Source organism: Anarhichas minor, unplaced genomic scaffold (assembly GCF_050575085.1).
Source record: "Anarhichas minor isolate MPS153535 unplaced genomic scaffold, ASM5057508v1 ptg000022l, whole genome shotgun sequence".
Classification (NCBI taxonomy): Eukaryota; Metazoa; Chordata; class Actinopteri; order Perciformes; family Anarhichadidae; genus Anarhichas; species Anarhichas minor.
In genome coordinates, this window is record NW_027466468.1 from 3,618,989 (window position 1) to 3,638,185 (window position 19,197).

The 19,197-nt window shown below is 43.8% G+C and overlaps 1 protein-coding gene across 5 annotated transcripts; it reads right to left on the minus strand.

Annotated features, from left to right (window-relative positions):
* Positions 1-3,264: 3,264 nt before the first annotated feature.
* On the minus strand, positions 3,265-18,036 carry pomgnt2 (protein O-linked mannose N-acetylglucosaminyltransferase 2 (beta 1,4-)). Of its 5 annotated transcripts, none has more exons than XM_076096495.1 (3): positions 17,734-18,036; positions 11,226-11,324; positions 3,265-7,778 (listed from the first exon to the last, which is right to left on the minus strand). In XM_076096495.1, the coding sequence occupies exon 3, from the start codon at positions 7,691-7,693 to the stop codon at positions 5,891-5,893; it is 1,803 nt and encodes a 600-aa protein (XP_075952610.1). In that variant the 5' UTR covers positions 7,694-7,778; positions 11,226-11,324; positions 17,734-18,036; the 3' UTR covers positions 3,265-5,890. The 5 variants fall into 5 exon arrangements, with proteins under 5 accessions (XP_075952610.1, XP_075952611.1, XP_075952609.1 ...); XM_076096496.1 differs by having other exon boundaries at positions 11,211-11,324; XM_076096494.1 differs by lacking the exon at positions 11,226-11,324 and adding an exon at positions 13,593-17,285.
* Positions 18,037-19,197: the final 1,161 nt, after the last annotated feature.

Here is a 19,197-nt window from a genome sequence, read left to right on the forward strand (position 1 = left end):
TGTTCATTTAGTAAATGATGGTCCATTTAGAGTCAAACAGACCATAAAGCAGGATGTGCTTTAGGGCGTGGCTTACTGTGATTGACAGGTCGCTGCCGCTACCAGAGACTCAAACGGCTTCTCTACGTCACTCTTCTGCAGTCCAAATATGGACTTCCATTAGTTGCAAAAAGCCAAGATGGCGACGGCCAAAATCGCCAAATTCGAGGCTTCAAAACATCAGTCCACAAACCAATGGGTGACGTCACCATGACTACGTCCACTTCTTGTATACAGTCTCTGCTTTAGACTCAAAAGCAGAACGAGATTCAACAATTAAAGAAGTAATTGCTTACATTGGCACATAGCCAAGGTGGACACTCTTTTGCACACACAGATTTAGTATTATTCTATTTATTTAGTATTTTATACTTCATAGCGTAGGAGATGCTATTCAGTTTTACAGCCTATGTGAGCTGTTGCCTTTTGGGAAAGTGTTTGTTTAGCGTTCGTACAGTGAAATACAGAAGTGTTTAAAATGTTCCATATTTTCATAAAAGAGATGACCAAAGTTTACAGAGAAAATGTTACCTCACTCTCCAGCAGGCGGACTGTGTCCGTCTTTGACAATTGAAAGACTGACTGACTGATGTAGATTCTGCTCGTCTTTAAAGTTAATAAAGATATTCAGTAGTCCCTGCTCTTATGTATCACGTGAGCTCATGGCAGAGAGGATGCTTGCATCTAATCATCGCGATATTGGGCTGTGGGGGTGGAGCAGAGTAAACTGTGAGAGGGGCTTTAAATCTTCGTGGTATTGTTAGATTCATCACTTGACTTACAAATTTAAAGGAAGCTAAACACGCGTCACATGTTTCTCCACACAGTGTTTTTCTCTGTTTCTATTCTTTATCTGCCAGCAGCTCGCAGGAAGCCTGCAGGGTCAGATGTCTGCCGTTATAAGCTGTCTAGAATCCACTCATGCTCCATAAAAGCCGAATAAAGAGAGATTTGATTTAGTGACTCAGCAGCCTCACTCAGAAAAATGCACAGATATTCAATGAAAAGAAACAAGAAGGAAATCCTCCCACGACCCCTGGGGGATTAAAAGTGTCTTTGTGAATTACACACTATGTTGTACATTAAAATATGATCCCTTTTGTTGGCACAAAGCTGTTCCCCGCAGTGTGCAATGTATTAAGTGTAAATAATCTCTGTAATTTTCTCTGTTTGTTTCCGTGTAGTACGATATTGGAAAACGCCAAAGAATCCACAGCCTGTCACAGCTCCTCTTGTGTTAATACTGGAGCTAATAAAACACCGATGGAGGGCGGGCGGTTGATTTCATGTGATGATGATGAATCTACTCTGGGGAGTTGTTCAAATATTCAACGTCCGCAAAGGAAACGAGGAACATTTTCTTTTCTAGGCGTCGTTATTCTTCCTGGGTGTCAGAGGAGATCGATTTAACCTCTTACCCACCACGTGCAATATGTGGCTGTTTTATGACCCTCATCACACACACAGTCCATTACACAACAGTCCCTCTCCCGGGTGCTGCCGTGGGCTCCCTCTCCTCTTGCTCCGGGGGAAAGCCACTGTCACTTAGCCTAGCGCTGTCCATCTGCACCTGTCAGGCGCCATCGTGTCTCTGCGGTTAAACTGGCGGAAAATAGCCCTGAGAACAGAGAGCACCATGGGAACTGAAGAGAGGAGCTAGCCCGAGTCTTAGCTGTGACCGGGGGCCAATCATCCCCGAGAGCCGACGGCTCGCTGTGCTGCTGTAATTACTTCTGGGCTGTGTGCTCGTTGACTAAATGTTGACCCATAACATATATTGAGTTCCCTATTAGTAGTGCTTGTATTTTACACTCCCATCAGTGATACTTGTACTTTACACCCATATCAGTGGTACTTGTACTTTACACCCTTATCAGTGGTACTTGTACTTTACACCCTTATCAGTGGTACTTGTACTTTACACCCTTATCAGTGGTACTTGTACTTTACACTTGGGTATTTCCATTTTATGTAACTTCTACATCTTAGAGGAAAATATTGTACTTATTACTCCAATACATTTGCCTGACAGCTTTAGTTACTTTATATTTTTCATGCCCTTCCTGTCCATTGAAAACCACAGAACTCCAAATGTCCATTTAGTTCGTGATAAACTGAAGTGTTGCTTTATGTGTTGAGCAAATTCTAAATCCTAAAATACCTTTAAAAATGTGAAATTTGAAAGCCGAGTATCTTCACAGTATTGCTTCTCAAATAAAGGATCTGAATACTTCTACAAAGGTGAGATTAAAGTTGTACTAAACCAGAACAACATATTCCTGGCTCAACGTTTGCATGTCATCCATACATAAGCGTGTGATTGTGTTATGTGGGCAGGAGAACCTGCTGGGATTGGCTCCAGCCCACAGTGAACAAGAATAAGTGGTTAAGCAGAATGAATTATTAAATGATAATAAATGATGATGGTGACTTAAACTGTTTCACATCTCTTTCCTTGACTGTCCTGTAATAAGACAACACATGAGTGTTTCGTAGGGTAACTTAGTTCAGGGACCTGACGATGCCTCGTGGAGCTGCTCATCTCCTTCTGCGTGGGCTGTGGGCAAGAAGAAAGATCATTTCCCTCTATCGTGCGATTATGGATGTTGCACCTAGTTGGCTGGTAGTATTCAGTTTAGACTTACAGTGAAACGTTGCTGATTTTCAACCATTATGGTGAAAAGAGTCGCTGGATGAAAGACATCAGGTAAGACGACGTTACATTTGCACGTGGAACTCAGACATGCGAGACGAGAGATGTAGTCTACTCATCAGTTTCACACAAAACTAAATGATACAACAACAAATCTGACAAACTGCGACTTTCTCGACTTGCTAAATTATCCTTTAAATTGACAGACTATCTAAAATATATTTTTTCCAGAATAAGGGACACCGAAAGGGGAGGGACTTTGCAGGACTTTCCCTGCGTTCATTTTTAGCCCTATGCTAAGCTAACTAGCTGCTGTCTTCACTTCATACATATGAGTGTTATGAATCTTGTCATCTAACTACATTTCCCAAAATGAATCCTTTGGTCATACATTTTTAAAACAATATAATTAGTTATAGATAGTCCTGCTGTTGTCTCAAGAGGGACCGTTTGACTCATTTTCTCCTTCAGACTGCTTTCTTATTCAGCTCTTTCTGATCAATATATGGTCTCGGGTAAAGCATTGTTGAAATTATAGTGTTGATAAAAATGGCTAAAAACAAAACAGATACTGTAGGAAATGAGCGTATTTATTCAATCACAGTTACTGAAAAAGAAACTCCAACTATTTGCTCATGTAGAAAACAGAGACTTCTCTCATTTCACTTAGCACATACAGGACGATGTCTCCACTGAGGTGGGACAGGGCCGCACACAAATCTAACTAACAATACAAAAACATACATGTCTAATCCATCACATCCTGCACACACAACAATGGCTCAAAATAATCTCTTAAAACATGCATTGGCAAACAGAACTGCATTTGAGAACTTCAGAAAAACAATACATCAGGGAAGTGAAAAACGGAGAAAAAAGGATTTAAGATCTCAGGAAAAGGAAAAGATCTTCATAGTGGCCGGCAGTCAACAAAAGAGGGCAATGAGATGTTTAGAGGATTGCTTCATAGCAACACGTTCTCACTCCCAACTCGTCAACTCCTGAAGCTTGGTCAGGACCACTTCACAAAAGTTTCAAACACACTGGGTCCCTAGTAAGTGTCAGCTTTCCACATGCAGGGAAGTCCGATAGACTTCAACAAGTGGTTAACAAAAGTACTCGGCTAGGAATGAAACTCATGGTTTGGGTTTAAATAAGTTCTTTAAACTCTTTGTCCCCCCCACTTTCATGTGTTCTGGTAATTAAGAGGTAAATTCTCTTCCTTCTAACAGGTTGGACCTTTATCCAATCCTTAACCACCATTGGGTAGCCGAATTCAAATAAAATCAAAGTGATCTGACATTCAGCCCGCTAGGTAGGATTAACACAGTTTCATAATGAATGGAAAATATTTGTACACTTCTCAAGGTTTGGGCCGGCATGGAGAGGATCCCTTCGGGTGACCTTTCCCATGCTCTGGTTGACTCTCGCGGGGCACCGCAACCAGCTCTAGGTTGGCTTGGAAAGGCCCGGGGTGAAGGTGACTCGCGACTCCTTTTGTCAGGACCTCGCCACCTTCCGGGACTGTGGACTCAGTGCTCGCACCCCATCTTGTTTACCATGCATGGTGGGTGTGATTTACTGGAGCACAGAGTTCTTCAAAGATCTAGTCTCTTCCAGGTTAGCATGCCCCCGTACCAATCTAGAGGATCGGAGGTGCACCCACCTCAGTCTCACAAAATCCTGCAGGAAACACAGTATTAGGCCGTCAAAACTCAATATGCTGCCACTGATGCGGAGTCATCTGACCTAGAGGCGTAGGTGGAGCGCCGTAGTTGGACGAGTTGGAAGTGAGAACACGCTGGTTATTAAGTCCAGGAGAAAGTACACAACATCTCCGTAACAATGGCACAATATCACACGATATGTTGGTGGCAGTGTTTCGTTTAACTTTCAGTTCCATAAACCATCTCTTGCTACAGCTCTTCTACCACAATCTAACACCTCCAATTCAAGTGTCTAAAAGAATCAACACATTGCTGCAGTCTAGCTACCAACAAGCAGCACTTCATTACAAACATGGTACAAAGAAAACAACAACTTCAACAGCCACCTTCGGATGTCGGTTGTTTCAATCTAAAATTCAACATTCTTCTTAACAGCTACAGAAACCTTTAGAGAAAGTAAAGAGAAACTCAGCTGGGAATTTCATTTTAATGAATGAAGTTTCACACACGGCAGTGGAAAGGTACGCAGCAACATACCTTGTTATCTTATTGAAACTGCCGTGTAATCCGACTGTCCAGCTGCATCCACTAATTATAGCCTGGCGTAATGGATTCACTATCCACAGAAATTATAATTATTACAGTTGTAATTAGTGCCAATTAGAGAAAAATCATTTATATATGCAGTAAAATGGATGTTAATTATTTGTGGCTGGGCACTGTGGGAAATAAACACTTGTGTGCCGTTATATTTATGAGATGTAAGGGAACAAATTAAATCTAAAAACAGGGTATTTTTAGTCACAAACTTTAGTCTCTTTGATTACAGTGGCATTCATGAGAACTCGCGCTAGACACTTGTTCTACTCAAATCCTTCACGATGTCTTTAGAGACGAGTTTTACAACTGTAGAAATCTTAGCAAACATTAGAAGTATGAGCGACCTAGAACAGGACAAAGTAATATGTCAAGAATGACGGAAAAATGTTGCTTTGGTTTTGGCTAGGTTCTGCAAATAACGGTGTATTAAACAACTGGTAGGTTAACTCCGCCGCACAGGTATCACGCACACGGTCGACATTGGACAAGTCAGAAAAATCTTTCTTGCTCTCCACAGAAAAGCTATATTGCATACTGTAAAAGGTAAAGAACCAGCGTTTCGACTAATACTAAAAAAAACATGTTATATATCATTTGCACATAAATAAATCTGCTGATTTGTTTTTCGGTAGAGACGTGGTTTAGCACTTTCTTTCTTTCATGGGTACAGTATACTTTCCATTCATTAAGGGCTGTTGCCGTTGAGTTCTGACCCTGTGGTTCAAGTCTTTTGCACTTCGACTCTGTGTTGTCTGTGCTGGCCAAGAAACATTACTGTGCAAGAGCTCAGCAGCCTGCTCGAGGATTGTAAAGGTATGCCATATCACATTTGCCAACTCCCACTGGACAAACTGTAATCAAACACTCCACTGTTCCAATTTGATTGTCTGGAACAAGCATGACTCAACCTTTTGTGAAAAACAAACTGGCACTAGGTCCTGCACATAAGAACGTCTGCAAAGGGGCCCAAGAGGTTCTTGTTGAAGATACACCTGACCCACACCAGGTAGGTGGTGAAGGGCTTAATGTTCTCTGAAAAGGTGTAGTTCTGCTGGGGGAGGATATAAGGCATGTAGGTGTTCTCTCCCTGCTCCTGGATCCACACTTCGTACTTCACCTCTCTCACCTTCAAGTATTTCAGATTCCATGGGATCTGCCAGGAGACTGTGAGTTTAGCCTCGTTGGTGGTTTGTACCGAGGTCTGACACTGGGGTTGTCTGACCCGGCCCGGGTGGACTGTGCTGGCCGGCTTTGACTTCTTCACGCTGGGCTTTGTCTTCATGCCCTCTTTAAGGGCTTCCAGGAAGGAAGGGATGTCCACCAAAGTGTCCTGGTAGATTCGGAAGAGCCACTCTGGGTTGCGGCAGCACAGGTGCCTGGGGACATCTCTGCTCTCCAGTATACGCTCCTGCTCCTCCTTCTCCAAGTGAGTGATGCCCCCTTGCTCCCAGGGTCTGTCTGGGTGGGTGATGGTGTTCTCCTCCTTAGTGTTCCGCCAGGAGATATAGTGAAGGTCCATGCCTGGAAGGGTGGCGAGAGTTTTATACGGGGTGTACTGCTCTGGGTTCACAGCAAAGGGGAACAGCTCCACCACAGCAGCGCCTCTGGGGAGGAAGAGTGAGGTAATGAGCTGAGCGCCATGCATACTGACCAACACAGAAGCGCCGCTGATCACCTGGACGATACTGGGGAAAGACTGTTCCTCTAGGGACACTGTGACCACTCTCATCTGGAACTCCTGGGCCAGCGCCATGATTAGCTCCGCCTCATTCAGTATCAGCCTTGTTGTTGAGCGACTGAACACGACGATGTAATCATCCTTTCTCTCTTTCTCATCTTCGGCACTCCCTCCATCCTTCTCCTTCTCCACATTTGTTGTGATGTTCATTTTCTCCATCAGAGCCCTCGCAAACTGTCTGATCTCATTTCCTGAGACCAACATGTTGGCCTTGGGCCCCTGTGGTTGAACAAAACCGTACTGGTACCAGGTGGTCATCTTGGACAGGCCAACGTAAGATTTAGTGAAACACATGAGCTTGCCAAAGTTCTTAAGCTGCTCTTTGAGCAGTGGCTGCTTGCTGCTGAGAAGTCGGTAGAGGTCAAAGTGTGGGCCTTCGCTCCAGCCCTCCATAAAAACCAAACGCGCCTCATCATCTAAGTCCGAATACTGTTTCATAGTGTAGAAGGCTGGGATCAGGTCATCGTGGAACACGTGCATTAGGTTGTCTGGATTAAACCGGTTTAGGATCAGAGTCACATCCGGTACGAACACAGGCTTAGGCATAAACTTTAAAGCAGCAGCCGGGAGCTCTAAAAAGTTGAAGTACTGGGTGTTGTGATCCTCTACTGAAGACAAGTCCAACAGAGCAGGTTGGAAGCGCCTCGACCCCAGGTTTGGCAGCATGACAGAGGAATTGGAGTGGAAGAACACAAATTCCTCTGCCTCGGAGCAGTAGCAGAGGTAGTCAAAGCGGCAGACGCGGTCGGTGTGCATCTTGCCGGTGCAGACCATGCGGGTGCCGTGTTCCTGAAGGGCCTGCAGGGCGACGTGGTAGTCTATGTGGGCCTGCGAGAGCTCCTGGGACTGCCGTGTCATGTGCAGCTCTTCCTCCAGCAGGGCGGCGTGCTCACTCAGCTTGGAATACTTCCAAAGCAGTGCTGCGACAACGGAGACCAGCAGCCCGTTAAGGAGCGCACCCACGCTCATCCTGCAGCCTGCCACCGAAGCCCTCATCACTGCTGCCGCGGACCCACCTCCCGTCTCCAGCTGGCCTCCGACCTCAGTGGGAGGGGACGAGACATCCGCCACTGGACAACAACTTGGGAAAGGAAGAAAGAGGAGGCAGAAGAACGGTGACCACAGATGGGAAGGGGAAGGATAGAGCAGGGGAGGATAGAGCAGGGACGAGAAAAGAAGAAATGACAAAAGGTTAAGAACAAACTAATCATAGATCCAATCTAAACAAAAACTAAACATCAGATTAACAGTGGAGTTGACAGCAAAGATCACTGATATAATTACCAAATCAATAGTCAAGCCTATAATGCTGACGTGCTCTTGTCACGTAGGCGAAACAATGCAGCGGTGCATGAGAGCAGGTTTCAGCTCTCACCGTTGGGAATAGTGGTTGTTTACCTTGGCAAACAAATGAGACATTTTCCTAACCTTACATCCCCTGTCACCCTCCCTGGATATGTCAAGACAAATTACACTGCGAGGAGGCACAGGGAAAAGAACAAGGGCATTGCTCTCAACTCGGCTCATCTGCATACTGAGGGAACAAATGAGTCATTGAGGGACTCTAAATCAAACAGGAAACAGCTGCCTGCAAACGCGAGGCAAGTGGCATGCTAAACACCCGTCTAAGGACTAGCCTAACCAACCTGCAGAAAGTAAATACTTTGCCATTTCCTTCCTCCAATCCGATAAAAAAATGTTTTCCTTACCGATACCAATTCCGATTGAATTTGCGCATCGGCCTATACCGAGTACTGATCTGATACAAGTGGGTTAAAGACAGATAAAGTTAAAGACGTCATAATTCCTTCTCTAATATCTATTATATATTGCTGTGAAAACATCTCCTTCAAAAAAACATATTTCTTGCCAAGTTTCTTGCCAAACACTTAATTTTACAAGATAACATTTATGATAACTTTATAATTTACCATTGCCCAATACTCATTTTTACTCAATGTACCTTGATCGCATCATACTGTCCCTCCACGAAGCCTCCTTTAACGTTAGATGTTAGCTCCCATATTTCGCCAACCAGGGCTGTGCTGCCCATCGGCTGCTAACAGCTAATGTTAACTGATTTCAACACGGATCTATTGGTCAGTGTAGGAGAAAATAGGGTGCAATAGTAGTGTTAATAGTGTTAAACCACAGATGTTTGGTATTAGCTTTTCACATGTGCAGTACCGATCGGGGAGGACGTACGGATTGGGTAGCCAGTGACACGCGTTGTTGTTCCTGAGTTGATAAATTATACGATAACGTGATATCAGATAGGTGCAGGCTCCAGCGTTTTAGGCTGTATCGGAGGCAAACATGCACCAACACGCAGCTGAGAGGAGGGAAAGGGACGACCTCAAGTCCGTACTTTGGAATGATATCCAATACGTGACGAAATGGGATTTAGAGAGCGACTCTTTCCCTCTCTGAAGCTGGCCTTATGGCAGAGAGTAAACTAAATCAGGTCAAACTAAACCAAGACAGGTGTCGAGGTGACACACACACACACACACACAGTACAGATTCATAGAAGTAGACATGACCAACAGGCTGACGCAAGCCTAAACCGGCAACACGTCGACCAGCTCGTTTCCGTCTGTATGGCTTGGGTCAGTAGTATTCCATAACTCACTCAACTGACTTTTTCCTAATGCTCCCTTTTATCGTGTACACTGTTTCCCAGTTACTGTCCAACAAGATTGACTCTTTTGCTTTATTTGCGCCCTAGTTGTCGCGTTCTTCCCCTTCTTTTTCTCTTTCCGCTCCTCCTCCGGTTTTGTTTTGCGTGCTGCTGCCTCCGTTCTGCAGGAGCAGAGTGGAGTCCCTTGGCTATTTCTGACATCCCAACAAGTACAATATGTCACTGGCAACAGGGTCACTCTTTGTGATGAAACGCAGCTAATGCACACGGGCACAATATGCACAACTCATAATGTCGTCGATTGAAAAGACACAATCTTGAAGCGCATTAAAAGATAGGAAGTCTTACTGCTGAACACTGGAATATCCAACTACCTATTGTCCACTGTAGGCTGAAAACATAGTGACGGTTATCAAATCCTGCACTTTACATCTCAAGTGACATTTTCGTCATGAAGGTCACGGAGACTGCCAGGAAAAGATTTGCCGAGTCTTCCACTAAAGATCACATACTGAGCCTGAGAACGCTCCGTGTTATTTCCCTTGACAAAATGTCATGGACAGTGGATGTGAATATATACGTATACTGCAGTGTCGCCTCGATGCTGACTCGGCAGCCAAAATAAGGTGAAATGAAGTGTGAAGAGGAGGCTGCTAGTGAGGCTGACATTAGGCAGGCTTTCCTGCACGCTCCTTCTCGTTCACGAGGACACAATGGCAGCACGAGGCTCACGGCGCCGGCAGTGCATGGCAGGCTCCCGCGGGGACGCGCACCGATGCCCTCTGCAATTTGCCCTCCCTGAGCCGAGCAACCGAAAGCCTCGAAAAATGTCAAAAGACACCGCAAGACACCGCTCATTTGCATCGGCACGTTTACCAGGCAACAAACAAGAGACCCCTTCTCCGGTTCTGGTTTGGGTTATTTAAAACAAGCTGAAAACATTCCCTCAATCTGCTGTCTGTGTAGCAATTTAAAGTGACCTTGAAAACAAACAGCATCCCATCGGCAGTGTGAGGCAGCGAGCTGAGGCACTGCCCGGGAAGAATGCTCAAATTAGGAAAAGGTCACAGCAGTTCCAACTGTTATCAAATGTTAGATGAGATCCATCTCCTGAGCGACGCCAACACTGGGGAGCGGCCTCATATCCATATTCTATTTCAGAGTGTGTGTGCTATTAAGTAAGTCACTGCTTCTGTGTCTATAGCCCTCTTGTCTTATGCCTCCTCTATCGGAACGAGGCAAACTCCCCTCTGAGGAGGCACCAACTGCCGGTATTCTCACGAGACTGCCGCTACAGGTTCAGCTCTTCTTATTATCGCCATCCAGTCAACTGTGGTTCCACACGAGTTACTTCAAACTCCATCCCAATCAAACAGAACTTCATTGTTGTACCAAACTTTTTTCACTGCAGAGCAATGTGGTTGAAGTCAATAACCGGATATTTAGAGGTGCAACAATTGGAATTTTCTCAGCTGATTACTGATTTTTTTTAAAGTCTGACCTGACGATTTACTTTCTAAGAATTAGGATTGACTACAAGGCTCAGGGCGGATTTTTTCTTACCACCGTCCCAAATAAAATAATTTCAACCATCACAAAGTTAGTGAAAACTGTATTTGTAAATGTAACTGTAAATTCTAGATATGATCCTTTTAATTTTTTTATTGTATTGTCATCTTGTGGTTATTTGCAAAAAGCACACAACTCAAATTATAAGGAGATAAATGATTGTATTTCTATTCAAATACTTGCTCTAACGTTACTGTGTGCCAACGTACAACTATGATGTGGCATATGTCTAATATTAAACGGGAATATGTGCACAGTCGAGGCGGACGGGGAAAGTTCAATGATTTAAGGTGACTGTCTTACAGGCGAATGGCTTACAGGCGAATGGCGACACAAACTCCACACAGCAAGGACGATGAACCGACAAAGGAGCCAAGGAGATGGGTGGTCTGGGGGCTGAAGAACGGAGCCGGGGACCTCAAGCGAGACGGGTCAGGGCAGAGGCGGAACAGAAAACCCAGTCAGTAATGTGCTGCTTGTAATGCGTCTCATAAAAATAAAAAATAAAATTACAATGATACTTTTCATTTCGATGGCAGCCGTTGTGATTTATAGCAACGGGGTCTAATCTCTCAGTTCAATTATCACAACGGTATCGATGATTAAAGCACTAAAATCTTGCTTAATGATTTGCTCTCTGCACTAAAAGAAATATCTCAAGTCAGGATCCAGATCTGCAACAGCTGTGTGAGCCAGTATGCACAGGGCCCCGTTAGCCTAGTTAAATCAACATCTGACTTTGTACTGACTATCATCTTCTAGCCAACTCATTACAATAGATTCAACAAATGCAAGAGATGGGGGTAGTCAAAGGCTGACTAAATTAAAATGGCATTTTTGTCCTAGTTTTGACACTCATTTTCCAAAACATTCAAACTAAAATTCTGAAGCAGAGCTCCACGCCGTCGTGCTCACACACTGGTTGATCGGAGGACCGCCATCGGCTGCCAGGCAAGTTCGAAAACACACAACCTTTTTTTTTTTTTTTTTGGTACATCAGCACTTCTGCAGTTGGATTTCTCTGCCCGCTAAACCTCGAGGCAGTCCGCCTACACGTAGAACACTTTGCATGAAATGGCATACATGCAGTACTGTACATGCAGCAATGTAGAACATAAAAGTACATCCGTCTGGAGCCTTGACCTCAAAGTAAAATGAGCATGATACAGGTTCACCGAGGAAACCAGTGCAGCTTAGTTGTCCTGACAGACCGAGCACTGTTGCTTTTAAGCGAACACAAACCTACAGCAAAACTCAATCTTGATCACTCTGCTGGGCTCATTAAATCCTCCGCGGATGCAAGGACATAGTATATGTCCTCGTGTCTGTGAATGAACCCCGCTGAGACAGTTTACTCACCGTCCTCCAGTATTGTCAGAGCAGTGCATGCTAACACTTGAACCGGCTTTCAGATACAGTAGCAAGTGTTTACCGCTGCCACCGCCGTTGTGCGACCCTGTTCGGTTTTTTTATAGGTCTTGAGCAAAGCACTGTCAAAGCATTGTGAGATGCGAGCCAGCAACCATAAACTGTATAAAATATAGCCGTCGTGAAGCTCAAACTTGGCCATCTTGGCAGTGGCGACACCTAACGCTTAACCCTTAAAATGGGAAAAGAGGTGGATCGTTGGTGGAGCTGGGGCCCCGGGTGAAGCAGCAAAGGAGACGGCAAGCGACTTGAGACGGCACTCACCTGTCACTCAAAGCTGCGACGCCCTCAATTATGCATGACTTGATATAATTTAAAAAGATGAGTTGTATAAAAGTCCACCCCACGTACAGTTGTCATGAACAGAGAAATTAGCTGAAACCACAACCGTTTTCTTGTACCAGGCTGTAAAGGTTATTTCTGCTGTAAAGTTTGGCATTTTAATATGGGGGTCCATGGGGATTGACTGCAGTTTTTGGAACTTCCGCCTTGGCTTCATGCCTGAGCACCGGAGGTTGACGCTTGCTAGTAATACATAAAAAAGAGAAGGGTTGAAAATATTTTACTTTACGTAAAAAAGAAGTCAAATCGGCCTGTAAGCTCCGTAGTGATTTGCCAAAAAACTGACAAAGAAAAAGGGATGCGGAAGTTCGGAAAGTTGATTAAGTTTAGTCCTTGCCAGGTGTGGATACCAATACCCTTTCCCCACCAAAATGAGTGCATATATGCAGGTTTTCTGGTGTTTCCCGTTTGATTTCACAAACACGTCACCTACTTCTTTTTTATATCTGTTACTTATTCGGTCTCGCTTCAAACTTGGTGCCGAATGATTTGGATCCACGTTCGAGCACTGCTGGGACGGAGACGGACAAAAGAAAATTGAAGCTCAAATGACAAAGATTGCGCTGCAAAAAGGGGCACAAATTTCCGTGTTCACCCGGGTGTCTTTGTTTCCATCGGCGCTGGAGCCGATTAATACCTGTGACCACGACTTTCATTGCGAGTAGCGCTGCCTTCGAAGCTGGCTCTGAAGCTCCGGCTTCCCCAATGTTACTGGTTAGCATATCCAGTTTGCTCTGGAGACGATAAGCGGCCCAGTGATGTGGTGGAAGGTGGGCAGACTGGAGACTCTAATGCATTTTAATGAGACTCCTGGAAAGCTGAGGGGACTGTGGGAGGGAGGAGTGGTGGCAGTAGCTCCTGTGCAGTGGCAGCTCATTCGGGGGCCCTGGTGTTCAATCATTCCTTGCAACTCACCGTTCTTCCCCTTTGGAGTTAATCTTCCCTCCTTCTCTGCATTTCTTCCCTTTTCAAATCGTCAAGGAGCGCCCTGACATGCCTCTTCAAAAGAGGAATCTTTTTTAAAACGGTGACGTTGACTGCATCGCTTTTTTTCCTCCCTCTACCTGCCTTTCTTTCCCTTCGGCCGCTTGATTGCTGATCTCCTGTGGACCACGGTGAGGCGTCCACATTCGTTTGTGGTCTGTATTCCTGGACCAAATGTGGCCTGTCAGGTCGGATCAGGCAGCTCGGAGCTCAGTGTGGCACTAGGGGAGAATTAATGGTCCGGCAGCCATAATCTGGCTGTACAAAGATAAGTCTCATACCCTTTCTCTCACTTTGCATCTGTTTCTCAAACATGTTTGGACAGACGGGCACACACACACACACATAGTTCTATTACATAAAAGCAGCGCAAGGCCATCCGGTCTATTGGTTGAAAATAGCCTGGCTGGCTTCATAATGACTGGCAATGAGTGTCAGAAAATGCCCCTGGTCCGCATTAAGACACACGGCATGTCTGTCTACTCGCCTTTTCTGAACCGAGGCTGATTACTCGCCTGATTGATGGCCTGCTACTAACTAACGTCTCCGTCCTCTATATCGTCCGCTAACAGCGCCCCACAATGCCTTGTGAAATACAGCAGATAGGAGGCCGAGACTGTGCCCACATTGTGCTCAATCTTCACCCAAGGGGAAGAAGAAAAAGCAGAGGCTTAATGTGGACAATCTGTGTGTGTTTTGTGTGAGACAGACAAAGGGGAACAAAGTGAGAAGGACATCCTCTACGGCACTTCTGGTCCGGCCTCGGGACTACAGGCAGTATTCCAGAAGGGGACAGAAATAGAATACAGAGTTCTGGATGGACGCTTGAAGATTTCTGCAAGTGCTCAAGCTCTTGAGTCGCTGCTCCCGTATATATTTCGGAAATTTGGGGTAAGCTGAGAATTCGGAAAGATTTCCATCTTGTTCAAATTTGCGTAGGACACGCCAATTTGACATGCGACAAATGCAGAGCTACCGGCTGGCTACCACGAGGCCTAAATCGTGCATGCACAGAAACACTTGCCTCACTGTTGGTCTTTAATGAAAGATACAGCCCACCCTCGAGGCCAGGTGGATGTGGAAATCATAATTTGGTTTTACAGATACTGAGGCAATCTGGAGCTGGGTACAAGGTTGAATAAATGACTACTAAGGTTGTTCCCAAGACACCACAAACCCAAGAAAGAACCCCAGGCTAATACAAAGGGCTTGAAGTCAACGGACAGGCAAGTTCAAATGGAAGTTTTGAAACTAGAACCAACACTTTTCTTGTCAGTTAACCCAGTGGCAGGCTGGCAACCATGGACAAGCTTAGAAAAGCGGATGTGCACCGGTCTTTATTGGAGGTGGGGAAGTTAACCGGACGTACATTTGCCAAACTGTCCATGTCGTCCTTGAATTAGTTTCCCTTGTTAAGTCAAAATATACAGTTTGAAAACATTTCAGATAAAGAATAAATCGCACCTTTGTGTCGCTTGTCCCAGTGCGTTTTCAAGTGTAGCATCTTCAAAATAGATGCACCACTTTTAGAAATCCTGCAATGTATTAGTCTGACACACAGGACGGAAGATTTGAGGTACATGCACTACAGCACCTTCACAAGCCTCTTGAACTATGATCGCCAAAAATGTAGTTTATGTGCACCTCTGCACGAGTCAGCGTTTCGGTTTTGTGAAAAGCGGCAAAGAACGGCTTTTGAATTGTTCCCAAAGACAAGAGTAGAAATTAGGGCTGCAGAATTAATCGAAAAACGCAACATGGCCTCCTGTAATTTTCAAATCGCAGGCGGCTGCAGAGATGTCATATGTTCTGCAGACTTAAGAAAACATCTCTGTTCGGTACAAAACTGAGCCAGTGCAGCCAATCAATATGCTGAATCCAGAGAATTCCATCCAGCAAAATATAGATGCAATGTGCAACAGCTTGGAAAATATCTTCAATTTTAGGGTCAATGACCCCTTATGAATGGCAGGGGGATTTTAAATTAAACCACATCACTATAACCTGAGATATTGTGATTTTGGCAGAGTTCCCATAACTGTAGATCTTATATGAGTCAGAGATCCATCTGAAGAATACAACAAACTCCAGGGACATGAAACAGCATCTTGTCTGGGAGGTGATGGACCATAAATATCACACAAGCAGCACTGTGTTGTTGTTGTTGTTTTTTACATGTTCACAGCACTGGTGGCATGCTGGAACCAACAAGGAGAACTAAAGATAAATCCCTCAGCCTGTTTTTGTTTCCCCAAACTGTTCAGTTACAATGGGAGCTATTCTTCTTCCATATGTGCCCCTAAACCTTACCATTACATGTTACTGATGCACACTAGGGAGCTGGGTACAGATGCACTGAGGCAGGTGCATCCACTGGAACACAATTTTCTCCTCTTATTATTTGTGTATTGGAGTTTAACCAATGTGGTTAAACCAAAGATCCACAGACTACATCGGAGTTGAACATTATCAAACTGAGGAAGGGGTCATCGCACTGGGGCATATCGTGGGATAAGCGATGGATTGCTTCTTTTAAAAAAAAGAAAAAAGGAGAACTGTTCATATCAATGACTTTTGCCTTATATGATGACTGACTAGAGGTCAGCTTTAACACCTTTAACGCAAAAACACATTGTATGGTGGTTACATGCTAAGTTATAGGTTGGTGGAAGGGAGGAACCGACCCAACTTTTTCAGTCCCAATACCGGTTCCGATATATAGGCTTTGGGTATCGGCCGATAGAGTACTGATCCGATACCAGTACGTTAAAAAAAAAAAAAAAAGTGAAACCGGTCCTAATTCCATCTCTAATATCTATTTTATATTGCTGCGAAAAAAATCTTCTTCATACAACTATATTTATTTGAGTTTATTGCCAAAACTTACCGTTACAAGATTATATTTGAACACATTAAGATAACGTTACAATTTTCCTTTTGCCCAATACAAATTTTTACTGACTAGAGCCTGAACACATCATAATGTAACTCAATGCAACCTCCGTTAGAGTTAGCTGTTTTTTAGCCTAGCAGGCCTGTACGGCATACCGGCAGCTAACAGCTAACGTTAACTAGCTCTTCTGCCGATTTCAACCTGGATTTGTTGTTCACGATGTTGGTAGTACTAGTTTGCACACGGGTAGCGAGTGACACGCGTTGTTGTTGTTCCTGTGTAAGCATATATGATATTATAACGTGATATCGGATGGACGCCAAGACTCGCGTACTTGCCGATACCCAATCCATTTCAGGCTCTATCGGAGGCATTTCCGATTCTGGCATCGGTATCAGGAGCAGCTCTAGTGACAGGGATCATTCTTTAATGTGTGAGGTAGCATCAGACTTGACTGCAACATTTCTTTTCCCTAACTTTGTAAAACAAAATGAAACAAATAATTACAAAGATATACATTTATTAAGGTGTTATTCATTGTTGAAATTTAAAAAAAGAATAATTGTACAACAGAAAAAAAAAAAGTCTTAAAAATGAACAGAAATTACAATTCAGGTGTAAACATAGAATTTAATTTAATTGAGCGAACCCATTGTCACAGATAGCCAATCCAGCTACTTGGGTCAGTAATGGACCAGTATCGGTATCGGCGCATCCCTGGTACGTAGGTACTACATATCAAATTAGAAAACAATGTATTAATATCAATTTAAAATAGATGTGTGGACACTGAATACAGGTTCCTCCTGACTGCACTCACATATATTCATGCATACCATCAATTAATTTCAGTTTTTTTTTTTTAAGTGAATAATATTAACAGCACTAAATACTTCTAAGGCCATATGCATGTATTAAATACTTAATCTGGTATATCTATCTATACACATACACATACACACACACACACACACACACACACATCTATGAGCGTATCTTTAACTATAACTGTGGATCAGCTGAAGCTCCTCTCTTGCGCGGTAGCAGCGGGACACGCTCATTTGTGAGCCATCGACACTGCAAAAGGCACGAGCCCCAGTGACAGTCCGGCTAACAGCATTGTGTCGATACAAACACGGTGACACAAAAACGAGCCATTATCTGCACAGAGGTTCTTACCTTCGGTCTCAGTGAAAAATGTTGCTTTTTGTGTTTGAAGTCAGTTGAGGGGCTAGCTCAGTGCCTCCCCGCAGAGACGACTCGTGAGCACAAGACGTGTGGAAGGAAAAAGAAGCACGGAGGCGGACACCGGCGCTACGAGTCCAAACACACCGCGGCGTTCGGTCCTTCGCTTCTCCGAGACAGCGGCGGCGCTTTGAGATGTTGTTTACAAGCTAACCTAGCTGTCAGAGAGGCAGAGAGGCAGAGAGAGAGACGGGCAGAGCAGCTGCCTGGATACCGACTCCACTCTGCTGCGTCCAGTCTCCGCCTACCGCCAAAGGGGAAGTCCCGCGCTCAAATCTCGCGATGACACACGGGCCTCTGTAATTGTCACATGTGGGCCACTGATAACTATTACATGCTGTGCGTATTGATCTGCTACAGGGGGGAAAGATCCTTTTATTTGGCAAAAACATTGTTTTTTCTTGCACTTTTTGATATATTTGCTTATTTGTCTTCTTTCAGACTAGGAAAAAAAACATCCAAAATTATAATATTCAAAAACCTAATTCCATAAGACATTTACAACAAATACCTGATTTACCTGTAATGTCTTCAAAATATATGTCATTTTACAATACATCTAAATGCTGTTTTCTCAAAATGATTCCACCTCAGTAGCACTCACACACAACCAAACTTTACAGTTTCACTCCTATCTATATTCTGGAAGTCATTACAGAAGGGTTTATTCATATATCATTCAAAGCCTGATTTATACAACATTTTATTACTAATAACATGAATGAATGAATTAAACAGATTTTTTTTTACAGCTGTTGACAGTATTATCTGATTTATGGAGTGATACAAAGATATTTCCGATATTCCCTCTGTAAAAACCTCCTTATGTGTCAACAAAATGAAACAAGAATTTTGAGCCTGGCTTAATCCAATAGTCAAATATCTGTTCTGGAAATAAATGCAAATTAGCACATATTTGATAAGATAATGCATCATTTACATATTTAGTCTTACATTTTCAAATATTATAGGCTTGTTATACACAAATAATTGTCTTAATGTCTAATTAACTCGGGAAATTTCACGGTGATATCTATTAGTTACATTTTCTCCCCTATTAACCTGTGTCCCCTCCTTATCTAATGTAAAAATGTAAAAATGGTCCTTTACAATTATATGTAAGTAAGCGTTTGTATTACCAGCGAAATGTAGGCTACTTAAAAGTATAGCAAACCCAAAGAAGGTCTCTGCAGTCTTGCCATGTTTGCAGAGTGCAATATGAAATGAAATGAGAAAGCGAAAGCGACTGCCTATCGTAGGCTGATTGACCTTAATAAGCGGAGGGCGAGATGGAGGAGCAAGGAGCGGGGGAGATAGATGTTGAGAATTTAGAAGCAGAGGAGAGAAAGAAAAAAAATTAAGTGGATTCATCGAGTCAATGCGAGAGTGAACGGGAGA